The sequence below is a fragment of the Peromyscus eremicus genome, chromosome 1 (genome assembly GCF_949786415.1).
Source record: "Peromyscus eremicus chromosome 1, PerEre_H2_v1, whole genome shotgun sequence".
Lineage (NCBI taxonomy): Eukaryota > Metazoa > Chordata > Mammalia > Rodentia > Cricetidae > Peromyscus > Peromyscus eremicus.
The window spans coordinates 18,163,500-18,191,105 of record NC_081416.1 but is presented as its reverse complement, the minus strand read 5'-3'; the positions used below and the strand labels follow the sequence as shown (position 1 = coordinate 18,191,105).

The window sequence follows — 27,606 nt, the reverse complement described above, 5'->3', positions numbered from 1 at the left end:
GACCAGTTGTACATTCCAGAAGTAGAATGTAAACCTTCCAGTGAAATCAAAGAAGAAAAATGAATAAAGACAATTCACAATGAAAAAAGACGTAGAGAAAAGATGCATGGTAAATAGCATATAATTGAGTGATAATATACAAATCTAAATACAGTAGCAACTACAATAAATATAAAAAGACTACAACTCACCAGTTAAAAGACAGATTCTCACATTGGATAAGATAACAAAATCCAGCTATATGCTGTTATAAGAGACACACCTAAAACATAATGACACAGAAAAGTTCAAAGTAAAAGAACGGGAAGACATACCAAGAAATAGCCAAGAGAAATCCAACATAGCTATGTTATCATCAGACAGCATAAGTCTTATGCCACAAAATATGTTTAGAGATAAAGAATGTTATTATAAACCAATAGGAAATCTCCAGAGATTAACAATCTTGAGTGTAAATGCCCTCAATGATAGAGACTCAAAGAAAAAATTGTAAGTCAACAAATATTGTAACAGGAAAATTTAACACAATGTTCTCAGTAAACTGACAGTACCACAAGACAAAAATGAGAAGAACATAGAAGATGCAATCAATCACCATAGAAACCTGAATCCAACAAATAGAGACTATATACTCAGCCCTTTTCAGCACAACTAGGTCATTTACGGAAAAGGGCTGCAGAGCAAATTTCAACACACAACAACTCATCCATACAACAGACGTTATCTTCTGACTGTAAATGACACTGAAAATCAAATGGTAGACTCTCAAAATTCACTGAACCAAAAACTGAAAAAGTAATACATATAACTCATGGATTAATGATGAAATTATAATGGAAATATCTTAAAGAAAACTGAACACACATAAGCAAAGAACAGCCACCAAACAAAACCCCCAAGACCAAAGCAGTACTCAGAAGAAAACTGATACTCCTACAAGCTCCCACTAAAAACAAACAAAAAACAAAAAAAAGAAAAAACTGAAAGTCAACGAATTAAGCATCTAACTTTAGAATTTTTTTAAAGAACTAATGAGTAAATTCAAAGTATGCAGAAAGAAAAAACTAACAAAAATTCATAGATACCACTGGAAAGAAAGCATAAATCAAGCAAGCCAAAACTAAAAAGCAGTTCTCTGAAAAATAAATAAATAAGAAAGATCGAAACCAATCCAACAAAAAAGAATATACAACGGAACAACGTAAGGGAAGGCAGACTATGGCGAATGTGCTCAAAGCCACAGTGGATTCTGTGAGTCCATTTCCCCATCTGAAGTATTATATAAAATAGACAATTTTCAACAAAAATACAATTTCTAAACCTTAAAAAGAAATGTAATAGAGAAATGAAATTAGGTTGGATGTTACCAAAGTACAAGCAAACAAAACAGCACAAACAATACTAAAGCAAAATGTTTTATGTATCCCATGAAACCCATGAAAAGGAAACAATATATATCATATACAAAAATGTTCTAGTAAATAAATGCTCTTCAGGTTATTCTGAGGTTGGAAGAAACAAGGCACACAACAAAAAGCAAACTCCTAACCCCCCAAACAAAATACAAATAAGCAAAGATGATAGAGTATATAAGAAAACTAAGCTGATCTCATTTATAAAAAACAAAAGTAAAAATTCTTTAAAAATTATCAGCAAATCTTACAAGAGATTAAGGTGGACCTTTCATATCATAACTGAGTGGGTTTAACAGAGTAACAAGAAAATTCAGTAATATAACATCTAACAATACAATCCATCATATTAACAGCCTAAAAATCATAGGTTCAACTCAATATATACAAATAACTTAGTTTTAATAGTAATTCTTAACAAGGGCTCTTGGCAAGCAAGAACAGAAGGAAACTTCATTAAACAGTAAATGTTAAGACAACAATTGTTATTGGAACTATTTAGACATAAAACAAAAAAGCCTGCTCTTGTGTACACTGTATAGGAGGCCATAGCTTAAAGCACTAAGACAAGAAGAAATGAAGGGTGTGATGTTCATATATAGAAGAAAATAGGATTATTGATATCTAAAGACAACATGATTACTCACAGGGAAACCAAAGACACTGTTAAGAATACTAGGCATTTTCAACAAAATTGCTAATTAAAAACCAATAACATATCTACAAACAAAGAAACAAAAACAAAAAACAGACAAGCGAGAACAAGTGCCTTTGTAAAAGAGCCTACTTATTACAGAAACAAAAACTTTAAAAAGCTACACAGGAATGCATTGCTTTCTTCAGAGACAAGGTTTCTCTGTGTAGCCCTGGTTGTCCTGGAACTCGCTTTGTAGACCAGCTGGTCTTGCACTCACAGATCCGCCTGTCTCTGCCTGCTGGAATTAAAGGAGTGTGCCACCCCACCCAGCACCAAGGGAATGCATTTCTAATAAATCTCAGGGACTTTAAGATTACAGCCCTTCCCCCTTTCCAGTTTTCATGTGTGTGTGGGCACATGTGTGTGGGCACACGAATGTCGGTGCACAGGCACGTGGAGGCTGAGGCTGATATTAGTAGTCATCTTTGGCAACTCTTCCATTTGTAAAGGTGGGGTCTCTAAATGACACCAGAGCTCGCCTATAAAGCTAGTCTTGCTAACCAGCTTGCTCTGAGGATCCCGTCTCTGCCTTGTGAGACTGGAATTAAAAGTGGGCCATGAGGCCCCCTCCATATTTTCATGTGTTTCTGGTATTCAGAACTGCAGTCTTCATGCTTACACTTTACACCCGAGTCATCTCCCTAACTTTAAACTATGGTACTTTTAAAAAGACATTTCTCATAAATAGAAATATGAGATTTGTAAGACTCAGTATCAACTATTTCCATTTTCTCCAAACCAGTGTACATTCAATGTAATTCCAACAAAAATCCAGACAGAGTATTTCACAGAATTGAGCTAGTCCTTGTAGTCTCATGGCTGAATACAGGGCCTAGTATAGTCCAAGCTAACAGCAGGATTAGTTAAGAACAGTCAACAATTACAGCCAACAGGAACAGCTAAAGAAAACCTCCAGATAGCATGAGGAACAGGAAAGCTACAGAACAAGGAGTTAAAACAAAACAGAGACCTTAGGATCAGAACAAATTATATGTAATATCTTACTGTATAACATAAATGACATTCAAAAAGTGGAAATAAAGAACTACTCAATAGTATGAGATAACTGGATTGCCATTTGGAAAAAGTAAAGCCGAATCTCTGTCACATTAAACATTAACATAAATCCCTTATGGATTAAAGGTTCATACACAAAGAAGCAGAAATTTAAATATTTTGAATAAAATTGATACCTGTGGAGGCAAAATAACTTGTAAATAAGATAAGGCACAAACCACTGGATTTTTGATGAACTAGACTATGTGAAAATCAAATTTATATACCTCAAAGATATCTCAGTTCAAAGATAAGCCACAAATCAAGAAAAGATAATTTGCAATGCATAAATATGGGGAAGGATCAGTACTCAAAATATATAAAGAACACCATAAACCAGCTCAAAAAAAAAGCAGTCAAATAACTGGTTTAAGATACTAGAAGGATAACAGACCTTAAGGGGAATAAAAACCCAATAAACCATTTTACCACTAATCAGGGATATTAAAACTGAAAGTATGTGATACTCTGTCCATCACTGAACTGACACGAATGTTTGTCATCTGGTAACTCCAAGAGGTGAGGAGGACATGGAGAAAGGAGAATGCATTACAGCAGTAGAGAAACCAGAACTCAATGCTGAAGACAGGGAAGACGGAGGAACCAGGGAGAGAAGAACAGTTTGGCACCAAGAGAAACCTGATCATATGCACACATTGTGACTCGGCAGTTCTGCTCTGTGGAATGTTCTCTACAACAACCTACCCCAAAGTACCTTTTTTCCTTGAATTACAATCTAGTAGGAGCCAACAGATTACAAACTAAAATAAAAATGAATTATTAGAAAAGTGAAATTTAAAACAAAACATAAAATTATAAGCTCTAAAATTACTAGATTCAACAAACAAAAAAACTGTGCGAAGATGCTTTAAGAACGTCTTAAGTTCTCTCAGTAGACAGGCACTGTCCCACGCCCCCATGCTGACCCAAGCTATCTAGGAAGACTCCTGCATGTGTGCACAGAGACGCTGGAAAGGACAGTCACACAGCGGTGCTACAGCAAGAACAAACGAGAAAGGAACTCTTCCTCAGGAGTTCACAAGAATGAAATTATACTACAGACTGAAAAGTAACTAGGCTAGGCTTCATAACCTACTAGCTTCACTTACTTTTAAAGGTTTAAGGACATCTGGATATATAATGAAGTTTCCAGAATTCTCCACTACACATAATGCTGTCTTGAGTCCCCTCATTATCCAACAAGAAACTGATAAAGAACAGGACCAAGTCACAGTAGCTACAGTCAGAGACACTGATCACAGAGAAATCAAGTACCTATAACCGCCCTTTTCCTCTCGGTCTCAGCTTCCTTCTCCACAACCTTCTGTTTCTGTGCAGCTATAAGCAGCTTTGTTTTCTCTGCCTCCCTGCGAAGTAAAACATCATACAAATCAGAAGAGGTGCTGTCTCTCCCTTCCCTCCCTCTCCCCTCTGTGCGGTACTGGGGATAAAGCACGGTAACATGCAGCTTTGAGAGTGTAGCTCAAGCTTCTCGTGTGTGGCCTTTTGAATAAGGATAGAGAGGGGAGAGAAGGAGGAAAGGAGACAGGTGGGACAATGAGAGGTGGAGAGGGAAGGGGAGAACCCACATAATTCACTGATTAGTAGAAGCAATCATATCTAAAGTTTAAGACTTCCTGATCCTTGGATAACATTTCTATTAGCAGCTCAGATTCATAACCTACCTCCCAGCTTGATACGTTATGCTTTGTACTCTTAAGTACAGCTCTACAATGAAACAGGAGAGACAAACTGCACAACAGAAGACAGACTAGGAACAAAAAGGACTCAGGTTTACTACACCACAGAGCAGTATCACTATTCCTCTGGATCCTGAATCTATACACCTGCTATATTCTCTGTGTGTGTGTGTGTGTGTGTGTGTGTGTGTGTGTGCATGTATGTACTAACATGCTTGTGTGTGCCCTGGGGACTGAACTCAGCCTTGTGTATGTCAGGTAAACAGGCACTTTGCCACAAGTCACATCCCCAGCCCTCATCTATTGTATTCCTGGTTTTTGTTGATACTTTAAATTTAACATCATCTCTTATTTCTTCTCAAAAGCCAAAATTTCTAAAGATGTTTGTCTCTTCTTTTCACCCTGAGAATATTGCTGTTTCAAATATTTTAAGTATTATAAAGAGATCCTCTAAAACACTTAGAAACTAATCCTGTATCAGGTAAATAACTTCTTTCTAGCCAGTTCTGGAGACATAAAAAAGAAAGATACCCTGAAGACAACTCAAACTCAGGCAAGATCCCTCTACAGGCAATGTGTAAAGACCCAGATTTGATTATCACACGCACACACAAAAAAAAATCCCTAAGCTTTATACCAAGTTAAGTATCTATTCATTAAAAAAAAAAAAAAAAAAAAAAAGGCCCCTTTAAAAAAATGTGTATGGGTGTTTTGCCTGCCTTCTTGTGTGTGTACCATACATCTGCGGTGCCCATAGAGGCCAGAAGAGGGCGTTGGATCCCCTGGGACTGGGCAGCCAGTGCTCTGAACTGCTGAGTCATCCCCCATTCTTACCATTATATAATAAGGTAACAAGAAAGGCGTTCTTTTCAACATTAACAGGCTTCCCTGTTTTATTAATATTTCATTCAAGGCTCTATTCATAAATAGATTATAGCTCCTTCTGTCTCAGCAATTATTTCACAGCAAACTGCATCTTTGAGTACTGTTCTGGAAATGTCCATACATAAAGAGAAATCTAGTATTTACTGGGCATTATGATACAAAAGGTAACATTACTAAAGTACAGAAAACAGCTATTTATCCAATCCCAGATTGAGCATTTCCTTCCACGGTTTCCCTAGACTGCTATATTAATATGTAAATAGCTCTAACAAGAAGTATTAGGAGCCCATGAGTGTTACTCACATTAACTCAAAATTTCTTCTTATGGCTTCTGGGATTTTGGGTTTTGTAACACGCACAGCCTTTAAAAAAAAAAAAAGAAAGAAAAGTTAAAATATATATGATAAATAAGTCTTCAAACCAGACATGGTAGCACACATATAATCCAAGCCCTTAGAAGATGAAGGCAGAAGGATCAGGAGGGAGTTCAAGGTCAGACTGGGCTACACAGGCAGACCTACCAAAAAAACAACGAAACTCCAGAGTCAATGACAAGGCTTTAACCATACCTCCTAAAGATGAGGTCCTCAGATCACACTAGCTTAAATAACGCTAATTTTCGTAGGGATCCCACTAGCAAATCTACTTTGAAGGCTGTCAGACCAAGAGTCAAAGATAACTACCTGCTTACTTAAGTGGGGTCTGACCTCAAGAGAAAACCACCTTACTCATGGAGGAAATAAACCAGTTTTCCTTAGAAGACCGTTTACAAAGCTCTGAAGTTGGGTAATTTTGCTTTCCATTTCAAATTTGCAAACAAAGAAAAAGAAGTCAGTCAAAGGAGCAAGGTTGAGAGGTAAATTATGTCAAAGGCATATGAAAATCTTGTGTCCGGCAAGCAAATGCTCATCACTTTCTAAAGTTGTAATCTGTTGGTACTAGGTGTAAATGCAGCTCAAAGCTTTAGGACAGGGGCTCTCAATCTGTGTGTGGGTTGTGATATCTTTAAGGGTCACATATCACATATCCTGCATATTTGTGATTCGTAACAGTAGCAAAGTTATGGAGTAGCAATGAAATTATTTTATGGTTGGGGTCACTACAACATGAGGAACTGTAGTAAGGGGTCATGACATTATTAAGGTTGAGAACCACTGCTTTAGGATAATAAATAGCAACTCAGAGCTTGCATTCTTTCTTTCTAGAGTCTCATTTAGAACAAAGTTTACCTGTATTTGTAGACATTTTTTACTGATACTTTGTTGTTCTAATCAAAGTGAACTTTGGCCTGATTAACAGTATCTACTTGGAATGTGCTGCTTTTGAAGGCTGACTTTCCTACACTAAGAACTTATCTCTGGAAACTTTTGCATTTACTAACTAAACATCCTGCACCCACCACTGATACTGCATACTCGTAAGTCACGATTTAATCTCCCTTTGAAAACTGGCTAAATGTTGAAGTAACAAAGCATTTAAGAACATGAATCTTTTTTTTTTTTTTTTTTTTTTTTTTGTTTTTGTTTTTGTTTTTCGAGACAGGGTTTCTCTGTGTAGCTTTGCGCCTTTCCTGGATCTCGCTCTGTAGCCCAGGCTGGCCTTGAACTCACAGAGATCCACCTGGCTCTGACTCCCGAGTGCTGGGATTAAAGGTGTGTGCCACCGCGCTGCCACCACTATTTTTTTTTTAACTTTCAAAACTTCCAATTTTTTGAAAGACATTTTTACACTTATTGCTGAGTCATTTCACCAGCCCATAACTTTCAACAATCCTTTCTTTCTCAATTCACTCAGGGTTAATTTTTTTTTTAACCCTGTCTACAGAAAAAACAAAACAACAACAAAAACACTCCATCAGTATCTAAGCTGGTGGTACAGACCAAGTAAAGACTGTTTATTTTAAAAGACTAGAGGGAAAACCCGTAAGTATTTGTTTAAGTATTTTATAAAATGAAGGAATTCTTTATTGTAGAAAAAAAAATCACAAAGGGATTTTAGTCCCTAAAAAACAGCATCAAGGGTTGGATTCTCAATACCATAAAAACAGAAACAGCATTTGTCACACTCTTGATGACCTAAAAACCTCCAACTCTGAGGCCTGGAGAGATGTTCAATGGTTAAGAGATGCAGAGGACCCAGGTTTGATTCCCAGCACACACACAGGGATTCAGAACTGGCTGTAACTCCGGTCCCAAGGCATCCAGAAATCCTCATTGTGGTGCATAGACATACATGTTGGCAAAACACCCAAATACATAATTTCTTTAATTATAAAAACAAATAACCCAACCTTTGCATGGCCTTAGAAGAAAACCACTCATTTCCTCATTTAAAAACAAAACTAGTGCCTGCTTTGGCAGCACATATACTAAAATTGGAACGATACAGAGAAGATTAGCATGGCCCCTGCGCAAGGATGACACGCAAATTCGTGAAGCGTTCCGTATATAAAAAAAAAAAAAAAAAAACAAAAACAAAAAACCAAAACTAAAGGGGCTGGAGAGATGGCTCAGCAGTTAGGAGCACTGGCTGCTCTTCCAGAAGACCTGGGTTCAATTTCTAGTGTGGTGATATATTGTGTACCCTAATAAAATTTGCCTAAAGATCAGAGGACAGAACAAGCCACTAGATTAAACATAGAGGCCAGGCAGTGGTGGCACACGCCTTTAATCCTAGCACTTGGGAAGCAGAGATCCATCTGGATCTCTGTGAGTTCAAAGCCACCCTGGACTACCTGAGATTGACTCAGTCTAGGAGAGAAACAGAGCCAGGCAGTGGTGGCACACATTGTTAATCCCAATACTTGGGAGTCACACGCCTTTAATCCCAGCACTTGAAATTTCACACCTTTAATCCCAGTATTTGGGAAGCACATATGCCATTAATCCCAGCATGTCACTGTGTGTCGCTGCAAAGGTGTGTGGGTTCACACAGATTTGTGAAATGAAGACTCAGGGGCACCTTAAGAATGGATCTAGCCTTTTATGGCTGCAGAGGGGGGAGAGGGTCTAGCCTGGAAGGACTGAAGCATTTTCCCTTCGCCTAGGGCAATTTTACTTCTTTCTCCATTACAGTTTAACCAGTTAATTTCCATACGCTCAAAACAACCTGAAAGGAGCTCCCAACAATACAATGCCAAGTGCACATCCCTCAATTTCTCAGGTACCATGGTTTTCTGGGTTTCCTGAACCAAGTTTTGCATAGGACTTTGTATCCTTGCGAGACTCTGAGACAAGATTCACATAGAGGGCAAAAAGGGAAACAAAAGGTGTCTTGCTAAACAAAAGACGGATTAGGGCTAGGTGCTACTCTCTGGAGCCAGGCTAGGTGCAGTTCAGCAGGAATGCAGCCACAGATTCCCCTTCTTATGTAAAAAAAAAAAAAAAAAATCAATTATCTTGAAGGTTATGCAGCCTCACAGTAAATCTAGCCTTCTTTCTATCTATATGTCTTACAATATTACGTAGGAAGGAAGTGATGGCTGGGTGGGAAAGGTATATAAGGTGTGAGGAGATGGGAACTAAAGTCTTCTCAGGCTGAGGAGTCTTAGAGGTAAGACGTGGCAGTGGTTTGTTCCTTTGTCTCTGTGATCTTCAGGCAAATTTTATTAGGGTACACAGTATATCACCACATCCCAGCACCTACATGTCAGTTCACAACTGTCTATAACTTCAGTTCCAGGGGATCTGACGTCATCACACCAATGCACATAAAATAAAGTATTTAATAAACAAGCAAAAAAACCTAAAGACCAAACAAACACCACCTCTCTTCTCTGCTCAACCTCCACCACTTACTGGTGGAAACTCCTCAAAAAGAACAGGATGAAGGCAAGCAACTTCTTCAGTCTGTGAAAACTCACATAAGTTTCCTACTATATTTGACTGCACCTGTCTTTGGGAGAAGTACAGGTATTCTGGGTTAAGCAACATCTGCTTTGGTTGAGTTCCTTATTTTATTCTTGCTTAGAGGGCTCAGAGAGATGGTCTAAGGCAGTGGTTCTCAACATGTGGGTTGAGACCCCTTTGGGGTTGCATATCAGAGATTTACATTACTATCCCTAACAGTAGCACGATTACAATTATGAAGTGGTAATGAAATAATTTTATTTTATGGTCGGGGGTCATCACTACATGAGGAACTGTGTTAAAGGGTCACTGGCATTAAGAAGGTTGAGAAGCACTAACATAGTGGTATTTGCTCCACCCATGACCTTGGGCTATACACCCGAAGAAGGCGGTGCTTCTGGCCAACCTACTTGATCGCTCTTTTTTTTTTTTTTTTTTTTTTTTGGTTTTTTCAAGACAGGGTTTCTCTGTGTAGTTTTGGTACCTGTCCTGGAACTCTCTCTGTAGCCCAGGCTAGCCTTGAACTCACAGAGATCCGCCTGGCTCTGCCTCCTGAGTGCTGGGATTAAAGGTGTGCGCCACTGTACTTGACCTCTTAAAAGGAGAGAAGAGAGGGGTCACATGTTTCCTTCTTCCTTTTTTATTTTATCCTGGTGACTGGCTGTGTAGCCCAAGGTCATGGGTGGAGCAAATACTACTACACATTGGTCTAAGGGGATCTACAGTTTCTGCCTAGGAAGGGCAGCTTGGTTCTTGGTGGCTGTCTCTCTCTCCCTCCTTATACAATGTACTTAGGAACAGGGAAGTTTTTCAGTGTCTTCATAATTGTCAAACACTTTAGTAACAGCTCCTCAAAAAATGCCTTAGAGGCCAATGCCCCTCAGAGCAGGGGTCACAGCTCCTAGTGAATGGGCTTCTTACCCGACTTCTGTAGCAGCTCCTTGGCTTTAGAAAAAATGTCTACATCCAAAGAACCCCCAGTACACCAATAATAGGGAAAGATGAGCAATATGTAGGACATAGTGCTACTTGGATGATATACCCTTCTGAGAATAAGAGCCTCAGACAAGGCTATTCTGGTTCTGATTCAGCCAGGAAATAATGCACGGTGAACTGTTCCCAATCCTCCTTATTGGAATTGGTTTCATGGGTCCTGAACATTATGAACAGTTGAGAAGGACATCTTGTCTGGCTCACTTAGACAAAACTCCATGGCCAGGATGAACCAAACCATTTAATGTCTGCAGAATGCAAAATGTTACCCAGGCTGGGCAAATACAGATAGCCAGTCTTTGGATGCTAAAGAAGAACTCATAAATCCATGATATGAGTCTTGACCAGAATGACAACCACCTTAACATCTTTCATACCATGATTTGGGTCCATGAGAAGATCTGTTGCAAAGATGGATAAAACTGTGCTTCTTTTACAATAAATCCTATTAGCTTTGCAAATACAGTTTCTCAAACTTTCCAGTGAGATAATTCTTCTCCCTCTCACCAAGGCCAAAGGCATTATTACCCACTGTGATTTTGTTCCTCTGGATGTAGAATGGGTGCTTGGGGGCTTAGTGGGGAGGAAAGTGGAATGCTAGGCCTCTCTTTAGACTGCCTGGGTCTTCTTGGCCCTGCTGGGCTACAAGGGGTGGCTGCAGAGGTGGACAATGAACTGCATAGGTCCTTTTTAGGTATCTATAGGTCACCCAAACCCATGGCAAACCTTGCTGAGCTCCAGTCTAGAGATTAGTAAGGTACAAAAAGTAAGGTGGCTGAGATGCATCCTGTGAAGGATTCCATGGATTGCTCACTGAGAGAATTAACATTGTGGAAATGGCTGTGTAACTAAATCATCTACAGATTTAAAGCAGTGCCTAAATTTCATATGGAAGAAATATCCACCCACCTCCCTTCCCGCCACCACCAACCAAAGGAATTATTAGTAGAAACAACAAAGCTGAGTTTGTGTATAAAAATATCCAGAACTTATGCAGAAACACTATACATCAGTAAGAAAAAGAAAATCCACCAGAAAAATGAGCAAAGGATGTGAAGCAGACACTAGCTGAAGTTGACTATTGAAAAATATCAAAAGATGTTTAACTTCATTAAATATAACGAAAGAAATGCAAGTCAAAGAGAGAGAACCACTCATTTATCTATATGGAGAAAGCTTGCATATTTCATTGAACCCAATGCTAGTGACTGTATCATAGGAACACTGATGATAATGATGTGTATGTGTGCAATCTCCTTGAAAGACAATTTGTACATAAGGAGAATGTGTCATGGTTCATTATACTAATGCTGATTAATAAAAAAATGGGAACAGAAAAATGGCTAAGTAATATGAGGAAAGGAATTCTATGTAGCTACTGAGATTTCAGCTGCATCTGAGTAACATCATGCCTGGCATGAAATATTTTTCTCCTTTTTTTCATGTAAATTTAATGAACATGTCAGGATTACCCTAGAACCTTAATTGAAATAAAGTCCTTAGGCATGCTCTCCTGAAATAGCCTCTTGCTGTGGGATGGTCTGTATGTTAAATGTGTTGCTCTGATTGGTTAATAAATAAAACACTGATTGGCCAGTAGCCAGGCAGGAAGTATAGGCAGGACAAGGAGAGAGGAGAATGCCGGGAAGTGGAAGGCCAGCAGCCGCCATGAGAAGCAGATGTTAAGGTACCGGTAAGCCACGAGCCACATGGCAACTTATAGACTAATAGATGTGGGTTAAGATGTAAGAACTAGATAGCTAGAAGCCTGAGCCATCAGGCCAAATAGTTTATAAGTAATATAAGTCTCTGTATGTTTACTTGGTTGGGTCTGAGCAGCTGAGGGACTGGTGGGTGAGAGAGATTTGTCCTGACTGTGGGCCAGGCAGGACCAGAAAAACTCTAGCTACAGCCTCTTATTCTTATAACACTCTAATAGCAATCACTGCCCCATGGATTACCTGTCAACTAATACTCTGTGACATCTATTCGTCTAGAACTGTTGTTTAGTTCTTCAATTTGAACTCCCTTTTCATGTTATTGAAGGCAATGTAGACTTTTATAATGGTTAATAACCATTACTGTGTTTAAAAAGAACTCATACTTAGTTGAAATATAAACTTAGTTCTTCATAAGAGCTTTGGATTATCCTCCTAAAAATTGACCAGAAAATACCATTCAGCACGCTTCTCATTTTCACAAGGATGTAAAGTCACCACAGTGATTTGATTAAGGAACTGCATAACCAATCACATGAAAGCATTCAACTGGAAGCTCTAGAAACACCCCCCCCCCCCCCAGAATGTCCCTAGAAATTCCTGAGCTTACCTGAATAGTGAGACCTGGGGCCATGATGTTTAAATCCTTCTGCAATGCCTGCTTCAGGTTTTCATCTATTTGATCTGTTTTTGAAGCCAAGAACAACAAATCTCATGATATTTGGTTATTTTTAATTAACACCAAAACAAAACCAGTCAGGAGAGACGTTGATTCTAGTCTTACTCTTTCACAGAGCTTAAACAATTTGATAAATAAAGTATATATCAAGTATAAGTGAGATGAATACAAAGCAGTTTTCTTTTTGAGAAATAACCTATTAAGGAAGAAATATGACAAACAGCCATTCGAGGTTTACCTGCCAAAATGTTTATTCAGTAAGTTCAATTTAACTTTGGATCAATGCATTTACTGGATAACTTATACTTTTACTAGATTAATAATCATTGGCTAAAAGCAGTTTTTGAATAAATGAAGAAGTCTTTAATTTGTTAACGCATGCCTTATTCCTTTTATAAAAGCTCAGACTGGTCTAAACTTACAATCCCCTTAGTTTCTTAGGTGCTGGGATTATAGATGGGATTATAGATGTACCACCACATCTGGCCTATATATCTTGATTCTCACAATAAACTTTTAGTAAATCTTTACCCAAATGCCCAAATAACTAAATGTCTTTTCTGTTGATTATCACCTTCCTATCACTTTGGACTTAAAACAAGAATTTAGAAAGAGAGGCAAGTGTTTGAAACAAAGGTAAGTTAGACCATAAGGAAGCTGTAACCTGACTTGATCTTACAATGGTTCAATTTTTAATCACCTCAATGGTAGTTTCACCATTACTAAAGCAGCCAGCCAGTGATGTGATAAGTCTGGCATCGCAGCAGTTGTCAATTATCAAAAGCGAGCATTTAGTTTAATTACAGTTTATTTTTTTGTGTGTTGTTGGTGCTTTCCTTCCGATACGGGGAGCCTGGGGATTGAACTGAGATCATCAGGTTTGACTGCAAGCCCCTTTACTCACTGAGCCATCTGGTCAGTCCGTCAACTGGTAAACTTTATGTTGATTAGCCATTCCCATACCTCACGCGGAGAAATAAACTAAGAATTCCAGGAAGGAGAGGTGAACACCAAAGGTGACAAACCCAGTTCTCTGTCAGACCTTTCATTACCTCAAGTGAAAACTTTTACAGAAGAAAGGTAACACAGCAGGCCTGGTACTGTAGCCCTTTGTACTTGGAAGTTTGGATCTGGGCAGGACTCCCAACACCATGCCAGAACTGGTAAAAGGTGCCACACTGTGCCTGTTTATACAAAGTGGTTCATGCTGAACACTAGCTTTCCTCAGGGAACCTAGACGTTTGCTATGTGGTTGGCAGAGGGTGTCTATATGATCAACCTCCAGTGAAATTGCTAGATGCTGAGTAGCTAATGAGTTTGCCTAGCAGTCAACACTTCACATGTGCTTGTACCTTGTGACTAAGGGAATTAAGCACAGCCTGTGTTGACTCCACTAGAAGAGGATTCTATATGTGGTTTTCTTTTGACTTCACCATTATAACCTTTTACTTTTGCTAGTTTTTAACTGTATCCTTTATGTGTAAGAAAGTGAATACAACTACATGCCAGGTCCTGCCTTCCTCCTAACAAATCCTGAATCCCAAATGCATGGAAGTGGATCTTAAGAAACACTCCTGTCTTAGTGTCTATTGCTGTAATAAAACACCATGACCCAAAGCAACTTGAGAAGCAAAGAGTTACTTCACCTCACAGATTACAGCCTATCACTAAGGAAGTCAAGGCAGGGCAAGAACCCGGAGGCAGTAATGGAAGCAGAAGCTACAAAAGAACACTGCTTAGTGGCTGACTCAGTCTGCTTTTATATAGCACTCAGGACCTTGAGCCCAGGAGTGGCACCACCCACAGTGAGCTGTGCCCCCTCACATCAATCAAGAAAATACTCCACAGGCTTGTTCACAGGCCAATCTGGTGGGGGCATTTTCTTAACTGAGGCCCCCTTTCCCAAATGACTCTAACTTGTGTCAAGTTGATTATACAACTAGGCAGCACACTCCCAAACATATACTTCTAAGGTTCAACAAAATATAGTGAAAACAGAATATAGCATGTGAATAAAGATTTTCTAATTGCTACCAAGTTATATAAGAAATTATTTAAGTGGAGCGTGGTGGTACACGCCTTTAATCCCAGCACTTGGGAAGTAGAAGCAGGCTTATCTCTGTAAGTTTGAGGTCAGTCTGGGCTATACAGTAAGACAATATCTCAGAAAAATAAACAATAAAAAAATGAGAGCGAGAGGGAGACAGAGAGAGAGAGACAGAGAGAGACAGAGAGACAGAGAGACAGAGAGAGAGAGAAGAAAAAGAAAAACAAATTATCACTAGATAAAAAAAGAGTATTTTTTTTGGGGGGGGGGGGTTTCGAGACAGGGTTTCTCTGTGTAGCTTTGCGCCTTTCCTGGAACTCACTTGGTAGCCCAGGCTGGCCTCGAACTCACAGAGATCCGCCTGGCTCTGCCTCCCGAGTGCTGGGATTAAAGGTGTGCGCCACCACCGCCCGGCCAAAAACAGAGTATTTTAAAGATGCTTGCTCTATTAAAAATTCAGAGAAAATGCTCAAATGGCCCAAGGTTTACTAACATTACAGCATTAATACTTAAGTTAATAAGATTTCTAATCACTGTCTACTTATACATTTAAAACAAATTAATACTTACCAAATAATTCTATGTAAACTTCTTGAAGTGTGTGGGCACTACAAAACTGGTTCAGCTCATGGTGGATTTTATTGAAGATTAAAGTCTTGTCATAATCTGCAGTGTAGTTCCTCACAATGTCAAACACTGAAGGAGAGTACAACCCATGTTGAGTGACACAAACCCATGTTTGTGTCACTCAACAATGACCCAAGTATCTTCAAATTCAGCAATGATAAAGTGTTGTATTATCCATGAGGAAAAGTATCAACAAAATAGTGAAAATGTAAAGCACAACTCACAGACCTTATACTTCTTGGGCTCAATTTAACATTTCCTTACATTCATAACATTAATAGAAGATCTCAAATTCTATACTAAGGAAAGGATAGATTGTCAACACTAAGGAAGGAATGAGTCAGATGTGTACTTGTGCAGCAGTGTGAAGATGAACTGAGAAGCAGGAAAGTACAAGCAATTATTGCAAAGCAAAACTTTACTCAAGAGATAACTGAAGGACAGCAAGAGTAAAAGCTGCTGTAAATATAAACATATGTGATTTAAAATATATAAAAATATGTGTATAATTTTTTAAAAGGTGATTTTTACTTGAGCAGACCTTATGGAGACCAGTATGGAAATTTTTAACTGCCACAGAACTCAGCTGTCCCACTCCTTAGGTATATTCCTGAAGGACTCGACTTCAACTTCCATACTTATTGTTGTACTATTCACAACAGTCAGAAAATGGATCTAGTCTAGGTATCCATCAACAGATAAATGGATTTTTTAAAGTGTAGTAAATATACACAATAGAATTTTATATAGCTATGAATTAAAATGAAATCATGACATTTTCATAATGGATGGAACTGGAAACACTATGTTAAGTGAAACAAGCCAGATTCAGAAAGAAAAACACTTCAATTTTCTCTCATACTTAGAACCTAGATTAATATTATATGTGTGCATATCATACAACTAGAAAGAAGATGAGAGGTGAAGGAGAGATCTAAGGAAGGGGAGAAAGAGTAATGAAATACACATAACATAAAGAAGAGAGGATTATCTGGAATAAGGGAACCAGCCAGAGGAGACAGGGGATATGGGAAGAGAGCCGAGGAGGATGGATGACATGCATGGAAATGCTGTAATGAAATCCACTACTTCATATGTTAACTTAAGAACTCTCAAGCATAGTTTTAAAGGCTTACACTAAAGTCTCCGGATACCAGGGACGGAGCTAACGTTTACCAAGCTTTACATTAGGCGACTTATACACACTGGTGCTTATTTCACATGCCTCCCCCCGCCCCCCCATTTTCCATCTTAGGAAACTAAGAACCAGGAACTTTTAGAAATATCCCAAAGGTACATACCAGACCGTGTCAGAACCTGTGTTCTATCTATAAAACATGTTGCTTTCTGCATCTATTTTCACTCCCAAAAACTTGCTCCAGTGGCCTTCCTACATAGGATATTAGATGCAATTGGATTCTAGGTCGTAGTTAATGGAACAGTTGTTGATAAATAACTCCTAAATACATGCTTCATCATCTTCCACATGAACCAGTGATCTAAAAGTGTGTCTATCTCTAGGGAGAGAGCCATCATCAGCTTTCCTCTTTTTCAATTCTGAATCATAACTCATTCCAGTGATTTGTGATCAGGGAACACATAGCCATCTGCTGGTATCTGTGGGGGGATTGGTTCCAAGATCCAATGGAGATACTAAAATCTACAGATGTCTAAGTCTCTTATATTAAACTGAGTAGTATCTGCATATAAACTTCATATTCACCTGTATACTTCATCATGTCTAGGTGATTACATAATATCTAACAATATCATTTACCACATAAATATTTACTACACTGTATAGTTTGGGGACTAATGACAGGAGAAAAGTTCATATATGTTAAGTATAGATTTATCTTTTCTCCTGAATATTTTTGATATGTGCTTGGCAAAAGCCACAGATATAGAAAGCTGATTGAAGATGAAAAACCATGAGGAAAATAACTTCTAAAAAATACCATTTAAAACCACTTGACAATAATATACTTGCAACTCTTTACTCTGAATTTTTTCCACTATCTGTGTGTGTACAAGTGGTGTGAAACTTAACATGACCCTGTATTTCAATATCTGTTTCCCCCTTCCTATCACGTCCTCTAAAGAACAATGAAAACACCTTAAAGGCAGAGGCTGCATTCTTCACTTTTTCAATGCTCTTGCAAAACACCTGGCATAGCTTTACTTGGCATGAAGATTCGTTAACAAGGATGAAGACCAGACACTCAAAACTTGTAATTAAGTTTCTTGTGTGTATGTACATGTGATGCACATGTACCTCTGAGAGTATGTACACACACACACACACACACACACACACACACACTCACTCATGCAGGCCACAAACCAATCTCAGGTGTCATTCTTGGGTCTCTCACTAATTAGGCTAGACTGGCTAGCCACTGAGCCTCAGGGATCTTCCTGTTTTTGCCTCAGCACTGGAATTACACGTGCACACCACGATGCTAAGCTCTTAGGTGCTGATGATTGAATTCAGGTCTTCATGCCTGCATAGCGAGCATTAACTAACTGAGCCAGCTCCCTCCACAGCCCTGAGTTTTAAAGAACATGTATTCACTTTATCTTCTTTTACTAAGAAAATGCTTTCTTATACTTCAGACTTTCAGATTGCTTTGCAAGTTATGGCAAAGCTCGACTAGAAAAGATTTTTCTACAAAAGAGTGTGACCCAAGGAAATCCATCAGTTATAGATCTTTAGGATACAAAAAATTCTTCCTCACTATAATTGGATACAATGCCACTTTCTTTTTCTAGAAACACTCACTTTTAGAAACAGTAAATTCAGAGAGGAGTCGCTCTTAAGACTACGAAAAACTAATTCTGTCCATAATTTCTGACATGTTTCTACCTCTATTTTCTGGAAATATTTTCATGACTATTCTTTTATATTCATCAGTAATCACTGAGGTGGCAAAAACTTAAAAAAAGTACCTCCCTACTCCTCCCTCAGTTATAAATATCCTGGTTATAATTATACAAACACAGCAGATAGGTAACATACCTGCATAAGGAGCCAACATATTAACCACTTCTATTCGGTCAATATAGATCATGACCCCACCACTAAAACAAATGAACAACAAAAACAGAATAAGTATGAGCCAGAGCTACAATAAGAGCAATGAAGTACAATTAAGAAGTTATAGATAGACTTAGGGAGAACTTGATAATCTAATTTAAAACCTAGGGAGAACTTGATCTATTAACTTAAAACATCAGAGAGCTTGGTCCCTTTTAAATGTATCTGCCTTTCTACAGATGTCAAAGTTACCCTTTTAAGTTTGTAAAAGCAATACTTTAAAGTCATTTAAACTAGGCAATTAAAGAAATGCCTGTACTTCACATTCCTCACTTGATACAATTTAATGTAGTAAGTGTATTTTAGTGATACCCAAGCTTTGTTTCCTTTTTTGCCCTCAACCTTTTTAGGGCAGCAATTCTTAGAGGCCTTTAGGCCAAAAGCATTACTCAGGGACTTCATTCGAAACATAAATTCTATTAAAGACCTACTGACTCAGAAACTCATTTAGATGACATTTAACATTATAAAGTGAAGTGGAATGATTTTGTTTTAAGTAATCTTTTATTGAGCATCAATTCAGAGACAAGTTCTGGGCCACATACACAAATTCAAATTCTTACAATAACTGTAACATACGTCTTACTCCCTGACTTTAGGGAACTAAGCTTAGAGATGCTAATCAAGGTACCAGCGGAGGGCGAGGGCTATGTGAAGCCTATACTTTCTGCTTCATTTTCCTGTCAATTAAAAGAGTAACACAGGTGTGGTACTGCTCACACAGTTAGTCTGCTAGCTCTAAAACTCCACTCTTCTCTAATACCCTACGAAGGAATGCTCCTCTTTACAGCTTCATCCAAGTAATTCACAGCACAGAAATCTAAATCTCCATTGCTGCCATGCCTATATGGAAGTGTCTTAGCCAGGCATGGTGACATACCTATAATCTCAAGGTTTGGGAAGCAGAGGCAGCAGGACTGTTTCAAGTTTGATGCCAGCCTAGTCTACATACTAAGTCCCAGGCCAACCAGGGCTACATAGTGAGAGTCTGTCTGACTCAAAAACAAAGCAAAACAACAAACAAACAAAGGTTTCTAAAATGACTACTGCTCTAAAAACTTCATTAGAACTAAAGAAAGTAAAGGGTGATGGGTCACAAAGGAGGAAGCTTACCTTGTTCCACAAGGCACATTTTTAACTTCATCTGTTTGTAGTGTTGTCTGGGAAGGAAAAAATAGCTCATTAAAACTTGCACGCCTTTAATCCCAGCACTAGGCAGGCAGGGGCAGGTGGATCTCTGAGTTTGAGGCCAGCCTGGTCTACAGAGCAAGTTCCAGGACAGCCAGGGCTACACAGAGAAACTCTGTTTCGGAAAACAAAACAAAACAAAACAAAACAAAACAAACAACAACTACAACAAAATACTGCTGATCTGGCCAGGCATAGTGCTGCATGCCTTTAATCCCAGCACTCTGGAGACAGAGACAGGTGAAACTCTGTGAATTCGAGGCCAGGCTGATTTACATAGTAAGCTCCAGGACAGCCAGTAATACAGAGAGACCCTGTCTCAAAAAAAAAAAAAACAAAAAAAACAAACAACCCTGCTGATCTCAGAAAGGAATCTCTGGAGAGCTGCTGCCTCCAAAGATCAGTTATCTAGTTAACCATTTCTCTCTGTATCTATAAAGACTTGAGTACTACATGTTTTATTAGGAAGGCTAGACTCAAAATGCACTAGGAAATATTCAATGTCCTATCAACTAGCAGGCAGGAAAATTTTTTCTTAAGTATCTTATTGCCTAGAGCTGGCTTGAGATCGCAAACTACACAGCTCACAAGTAACACTATGACTAAGGTCTGTGCTCTGAACTTTGCTTCTTGACTATTACTGTTAACAGTGATGATAAGTAACTATTTTTGCACACAAGTAATTTACGAACCAAAGCTACCCTTGAACTCAACAGCAAAGCTACAGTCAATGTTTTGCTTCAGGACCTATTGCTCTCTCACATGTTCTGTTCAGTTTGCCTTTTAATATAAGTGCCAACACCAACACTGCTTCCTCCTTAGTGAACCAATAATCTGGTTCTTAATTGCTTTGCCACATCACACCTTTCTTTGTATCAGAATGACCTCATATTGTGTATTCTAAGGTTTCAAATAGTTAAGCAGTGTATTTCAGACACATTACACCTTGTTAAGCACACAAAATATGCTATTTTATGGAATATGGTCCCTGTTACCTCAAAGTCACAACTTAGCATAGGAAATAAAATTCTTACAAAGAAACCTATCAGTAGGTACAAAAGTAACTGTATAAATTGAGCTCTTAGGTATTGTTACAAGGAATGAAATACTAATTTTAAAAGCTCTTAAGAGAGATAGATAGCTTGGCAATCAAAAGTACTTAACACTCTTTCAAAGGACCTGGGTTTGGTTTCTAGCACCCACATACGGTGGCTCACAACTGCCTCTAACTCCCATTCCAGAGCATTCAATGCCTCTTCTGGCCTCTGCAGACACCACAGCATGTGGTGCACAGACAAGTAGGTAAACACAAATACATATACATTTCAAAATAAAAAATTTAAAAGATCTCTGAAATTAAGTATTAACAGGAAGATCTAGCCGGGCGACGGTAGCTAACACCTTTAATCCCAGCACTCGGAGGCAGAGGCAGGTGGATCTCTGTGAGTTCGAAGCCAGTCTGGTCTACAAAGTGAGTTCCAGGACAGCCAGGGCTACACAGAGAGACCCTATCTCGAAAAACAGAAACAAACAACACAGACCTAGAAATGGAGAAGTAAAGAACTTAAGAGGGACATCTTCAGTTTCATTAATGTCCTATTCAAATACACACTGCAGAAGACAGAAGCACATACCCAAGGCAGACTGGTCTGCCTGAAGCAGAAGGCGCTACTCAGATGAGTGGTAAACTCTGGGAAAAGAACAGTGATATTAGGCTGAGGCCTTGAATATTTGCTGAAGTTTAAGTGCTCTTTAATCCACGTTATATACAATCATAAAATGAACCTTTCAAAAAATCTGTCCGAGCTGGGAATGGTCACGCAAACGAGCTATGTGGGAGTCTGAGGCGGGAGGAGTGCAGGTTTCCCACTACCTTGGGAACAGCAGGGTCCAGTCTGGGGAAAGAAAACACAAGACACAGGCGCAGCGGTGGAGACCCGCCTAGAATGCTCAGGGCTCTGGGTTCAAGCCCTAGGGTTGATCTCTTGGCACTGGAGGGGGAAAGGGTGTTTTCCTTAATTCCTCTGATCATGTTATACAGTTGTTACTCAGCTTACTGAGAGGCAAGAAAACCACCTAGAACACTAAAGAAGTGACTTGTCTAGGATTAGTTAGTAAGGCCATGAAAACTGAAGATGTCAATCTTGGAGACATAATAAAGGAAAGATGTGGTCATTGGTTGAATATACAATTCCAGCAGAGAAAGAATAAAATGTAATTCTTCGGTTGAAAGATTAGTGTAATGGTAATATTAGAGATAACGCCAGACAAAGTGAGGGGAGAAGGCTGATAAAGACACGAGTTCAGTATATTTTATTTCTTTCAAAGCATTAAACTAAGGCAATTTTCACTATTTTGTACCAACTTTCAAACCAAGAAAAACTAGGAGTTAAACAGTAACTTTTCAATTTAATATCATATTCTATGCACTTCTATACATCTAATTATTTTCCCAATATGAAAGAAATATTATGGGGGCACACTGTGGAATCAGAGCCCTCAGAAGACTGAATTGCGAGTTTGGGTTTAGTCTGGCCTAGGCAGCAAATTCTAGGACAGCCTTGGCTACACAGTAGACCATGTCTCAAAAACCACAAGAGGCGAAAAGTGAACATTTACTTTATAAAGTATAAAAAGGCTGAAGATTTAAAATAATTTCTCTAAACACTGCTTTGTCTCCGTACCTTATACATGGGATTTCACATTCATGTATATTAGTCCTTTCAATTATCAATTCTGTTACACCGTTTGTTTAAATAGACCTGTATCTTCTAATATGTTCCTCAAATCCCAAAACACAAATTTATGACTGTTCTTAAGAAAAGTTTCAGTTTCTTAAGGGGCCGGAGAGATGGCTCAGCAGTTCAGAGCACTAGCAGTGATTCCAGAGGACCGGAGTTCAATTCCCAGCACCCACATGGCAGCTCAACCTGTCTGTAACTCCAGTTCTGGGGCTTCTGACACTCTCACACAGACATACATGCAGCCAAAACACTAATGCACATAAAACAAAAATAAAATAGTTTCTTAAAAAAGTTTTATTATTCTTGCCTAGAATGCTACTTTTTTTCTAACACAGAAAGAACATTCCTATTTTGTTACACTGACTCTAACACTTAATTTTCAATTAATTAATAATAATACTTTATGTTGAAATCTTTTTATTAATTTCACTTCATCTCTGACAACTGCATTACTATCATGCACAGTATATTTGCTTTGTACATATAATTAAAAATCTATTTACTATTATTGTCTATATCTACTTTATTGCTGCACCATACTTCTTAACAGTGAGTTTCAGAAAGGCAAAGACAGATTTACCTGGCTTTGAATAAGACCTGAAAAGACCCTGATTTCTGAGTCTGATGATGCTGTTGCTAACTTCAAGACTATTAAGAGTTTCTGGTGAGCTAAGATCAGAAGAGGAAAGAGACTGGGAAGAGCCTAAAAAAGGCTGCAAGATTAGGGCAGGACAGAAAGGGGAAGAGATGGTGAACGAAGAGTGACAACATTAACCAAGACATGAAGGAATAAAAAGTACAAGAGGAATTAGGCATTACTAGTCACTGGATACATCTGTCATACCAACACAAAATAAAATGTTTTTCTAGGGGAGAGGTTTTGTAACCTAAAAATTTCCCTTTTTTCTTTTGTTTAAAACTGTATTAATTCAGCCAGGTGGTGGTGGCGCACACCTTTAATCCCGGCGCACACCTTTAATCCCAGCACTCGAGAGGCAGAGCCAGACAGATCTCTGTGAGTTCAAGGCCAGCCTGGTCTACAGAGTTAGATCCAGGACAGGCACCAAAACTACACAGAGAAACCCTGTCTCGAAAAAACAAACAAACAAACAAACAAACAAACAAACAAACCAAAACCACCTGTTTAATATGTAAATTGTATTGCTGTACATAAAATATGGTTTTAAATTAAAACTCAAAAAAAGTTATGAATGAAATATGGGAAGTCAATCTGGAAATCACGGTGACTAGGGAAAGAATATCATGTTTCGCATGTTTCACTTTAATAGGTACAATTCTTCCCTAAACCCTAAAAAGGGACTGGAAAGAAATCTGGGAGAGTTCGGTATTCATGATTACTCTCACTTAGCAGAAAGCTGAAAATTTAAGTGATAATATTAATAACATTGACTTCTCCTGTTTCCTGAAAATGTGCAGCAGATGGTAGATAAATTCAAAGATTTATGATCTCTCTGAGTTTGCAAAATTAGAGCCCAGTCCTACTCTGCCATCTTGTTATATCAAATATATTTATTAACTATGTCATATGGCCAAGATACTTTATGCAAGAGTCAGACACTTATTTCAAATATTCTGAAATGCTGTTGAAGTACCACATTCACTCAGGTTCCTCATAAATTTGTGTTTAATGCACCAGGCAAAGATGTGAGGCTGCAAAGCTGTGTATAAAAATCCATTCTTCCATGTTAACAGGAGCCTAGGAGTCTGCCTCTATGGAAACCAAATAGTTCTAAACCAAGTAATCACTGATTTGTATTCCTAATTATGTCTTCAATTCTTTTATTTTGAATAAAGTAACATAAAACCTGCTGACACCATTATACAGATGACAGAAGTCAGTGTTGACAAGCTGCCTAGTCTACACTTCATCAAGGCAAGGAGGTTTGAAATCATTACTTGTGCTATGACAGTTGTACTCTGAACTTTCACTCCACATTTAAGTAAATACCAACATTTGCTTAGGCAATAAGGAAATCCATCCCCACCCACAAGTGTGGTAACTCCAGTCACACCTGTCTATCTGGAATCCCTAGGAATCACTCACCTGCACAGATCTGAATGTAGTAATGAAAGGCAACATGATATGATAGCCTGGTCCACTGGGGCTAGTTAGTAAAGCTCCTCCCCTGCAAAAAGATGTTTCAGTTGACAAATAAGAACAATTCTCTTTCCAACTCTAAAATACTATAATAAACATTCACTATTATTCAAGTTACTAACCTACTAAACTTACAACAGTTACTCAAGACAGACAACTGCTCCTTAAAACATCCACCACACTTAAAAATGTGAAAATGCATCAAAGTCAACTGCCAATATTGCACCTTGTTTCATAAGCTCCACCAACCACACCTCTGGGTCTCCAGCACGCTCTTGGGCTCAAAAATCCTCTCCGGTCCTTAGCTTCCCGACAAATACTTATGGAAAAATTCTAATGACTCTCAATTAAAGTACCTTAATTGCACATAACAAGAGGCAAAGTCAAAACAATACATTTAATCACTAAGTTTTTAAAAAGAGGAAAACAACCTTTCAAGGAAGAAGAAAATTTCTAAGGTTAATGGTTCTTTTGATATATCATTAAAATTCTGGGAACAGAGTTTCTGTATAAAGGCAACAAAAAATAGCATGGAAAGATGGACAGCAAGAGGGTTGAGAGTACAAGTGAGATGTAGACTTGTCCATCAAATTCTGGAATATGTGAACTATGAAAACACCCCCTGGCAATCATGAAGAGTAGGTGTTAGGGACAAATACATCAAAAAAGTTCTATTTTACACAATGAACAGTAAATTCACACATTAATCCTTGTCCTGAACATACGAACAGGATTGAAAGTCATAACTAAAAAGATAAACTGTTTCAGGTTCATCACTTAATTTTGGGGGCGTGGTGTCTCGATCTATTCTTTGTGGTTTTCCTGTTGTAAGGACAATGACAAACATGTGGTCCAGGCTGGCATTTCTCATGCTAGAATTCCATCTGTTAAGACATACCACCAAAATTGTACTTCTTCTAGAACTCAGGATGGATCTAAAAGTAGAAATACCAGCTTGAGGTTGGGGGGAGGGGGATGATGGAAATAAGCAAAATCTGCTTTTTTTCTGAATAAACCGCTATCTCAATTTCTCCACAAACTGGCTTTTCTTATCAGTCTATACCAAAAGGAGCTGGTGTTAATTTATACCAAAGAAAAGCTAAGCCAAATCAACTAGACGGCAATATAGCCCACGCTCTTCCTCACCTTGACTTGGGAAAAGTGAGAAAGGTGGCCTGTAAGTGTGATTTTTGTCTCTTGACTTCACGGACATAACACTGTCATGGTCATTAAGACTTTGGGAGACATAACGAGATACTGGGAGGTTTTTAATTGGGGGAAAAAAAAAAACTTAGGGAGAAACGTCCTAAGTAGGACCAGCGATCCCGAAAAGCATCTACAGTGGCAAACTAAACACCTGTACAGTTGTACGGTCTATAACGAGTTAGAATTAGTCATCTTGGTTGCTGTGACGACTTCCTTCCCTCCTAAGGAGTCTCCACCTCTGCACAAAACCAACTTGGCACTGAACCGCCCGACACCTGAAGGGTGCCCTGCCAAAGGTCAATTCCCAACAGCTGGGATGAAACCACTTCTAGGGTTGGAAGCGCTGCCCTGACGCTGCGGAGGGAGCCACTTCCCAGACTCCAGGGTGACCCCCGGACCCGTTCTCTGCGCCCCGGAACCCGCGCTGCCTCTGCACGGCGCTCACCTGTAGTACACGGCCAGGTGTCCCTCCTCGATCTTGTGGATGGAGGCGTAAAGCAGGACCACCACCAGCCCCACCACTGCAGCCACCAGCACCCGGGCTTGAGTCATATTCATCCTTGTTCCTCCTGGGCAGGGGAAGGAGAGGAACCTTCGTCCCCTGAGTGACAGGCCAGTCCCCCACCCCGTGAAGAGCCCCGCGTCCCGTCGCGGGCTGAGGCGGGAAGGAAGCCCCGCGCTCCGGCCCCTGGCTCTCCCTCAGCCAGCGCTCCCCTAGCGAACCTCCACGCCGGCGGCCGCGGCTCGGCGCAGGTCGTGACACCCCTTCCCCGGCTACCCCGGCGGAAGGCTCCAACTGGGGGACAGCCCTGGCCTCAGGCACCCGGACAACCGCGACCCCTCGGCCGCGCCTCACCGGTCAGTGACGCATCGCCCCCGCCCGCACGTGCAGCCGCCTCCCGGCTCTGCCAACTGCGGCCAACAGCCGGCCCCGCCCACCTCCCCGGCACTGCGGCTGCGCGGGGACGCACGCGACGCAGCCCCCGCCCGCGACTCGTGAGACGGTGAGCGGGCGGGACAAAATTGGCCTGGGCGCACACAGTGCGGCGCTTCCTAGCCCCTTACCCCCATGGGGCTTGAGCCCTGGGACAGGGGCTGGTCCTGGCGCTCCAGTCCCGAGGACTCAGCCCGTCAGCGTAGGGGCTGTCTCTCCATCCTTTTGTGGTTTGTACGTAGCCTGACTGTCAAGGTACCCATGTTCTTCAGGTACACATCCTGCACCGAAGAAACCACCAGGCCAGTCTCAAGGAACGGGGTTCAGTGGAGGAAGCTATTCGATCTGTGTTAATCATTCGAGCTTGGGTTGAATGTTTTGTGCCGGAACGCTACACCAGAGTGCTTCCTGAAGGCCACCCAGAAACAGGGACAGAATGATCTATGTTGAGTGTTGAGGGGGTTGGGATTGTCCTGTCAGGAGGCCAAAATGAACTGAAGCGCTTGATTTTCCATGAAGCCAGCATGGTGGAAAGGAGTTGTATGGTAGGCTAGGCTAGAACCAGATTTAGGAAGTCTGGGATGCGTTTTTCCTGCTGATAGAAGAACAGAATGGCAAAGAGGCTATTTTTATTTGTATGGGTGTTTAGCCTGCAA

General features: G+C 39.7%; 1 protein-coding gene and 1 non-coding gene across 5 annotated transcripts in view; one reads left to right on the top strand and one right to left on the bottom strand.

Moving 5' to 3' along the window:
- The window catches only part of Erlin1 (ER lipid raft associated 1), a 37,007-nt gene extending 10,032 nt beyond the window's left edge, over window positions 1-26,975 (bottom strand). For 3 of the 4 annotated variants that reach the window (XM_059257651.1, XM_059257676.1, XM_059257667.1), the window contains exons 1-9: window positions 26,873-26,975; window positions 26,462-26,585; window positions 24,757-24,838; window positions 19,873-19,919; window positions 18,682-18,743; window positions 15,606-15,731; window positions 12,920-12,993; window positions 6,054-6,112; window positions 4,441-4,532 (exon numbers count right to left, since the gene is read on the bottom strand). In XM_059257651.1, coding sequence (XP_059113634.1) covers window positions 4,441-4,532; window positions 6,054-6,112; window positions 12,920-12,993; window positions 15,606-15,731; window positions 18,682-18,743; window positions 19,873-19,919; window positions 24,757-24,838; window positions 26,462-26,574 — 655 coding nt within the window. In that variant the 5' untranslated portion in view covers window positions 26,575-26,585; window positions 26,873-26,975. The other variant, XM_059257661.1, reaches the window with a different exon arrangement.
- On the top strand, window positions 8,095-8,201 carry LOC131902831 (U6 spliceosomal RNA). Its single transcript, XR_009377117.1, has one exon. It is a non-coding gene; the product is annotated as a U6 spliceosomal RNA (small nuclear RNA).
- Window positions 26,976-27,606: the final 631 nt, after the last annotated feature.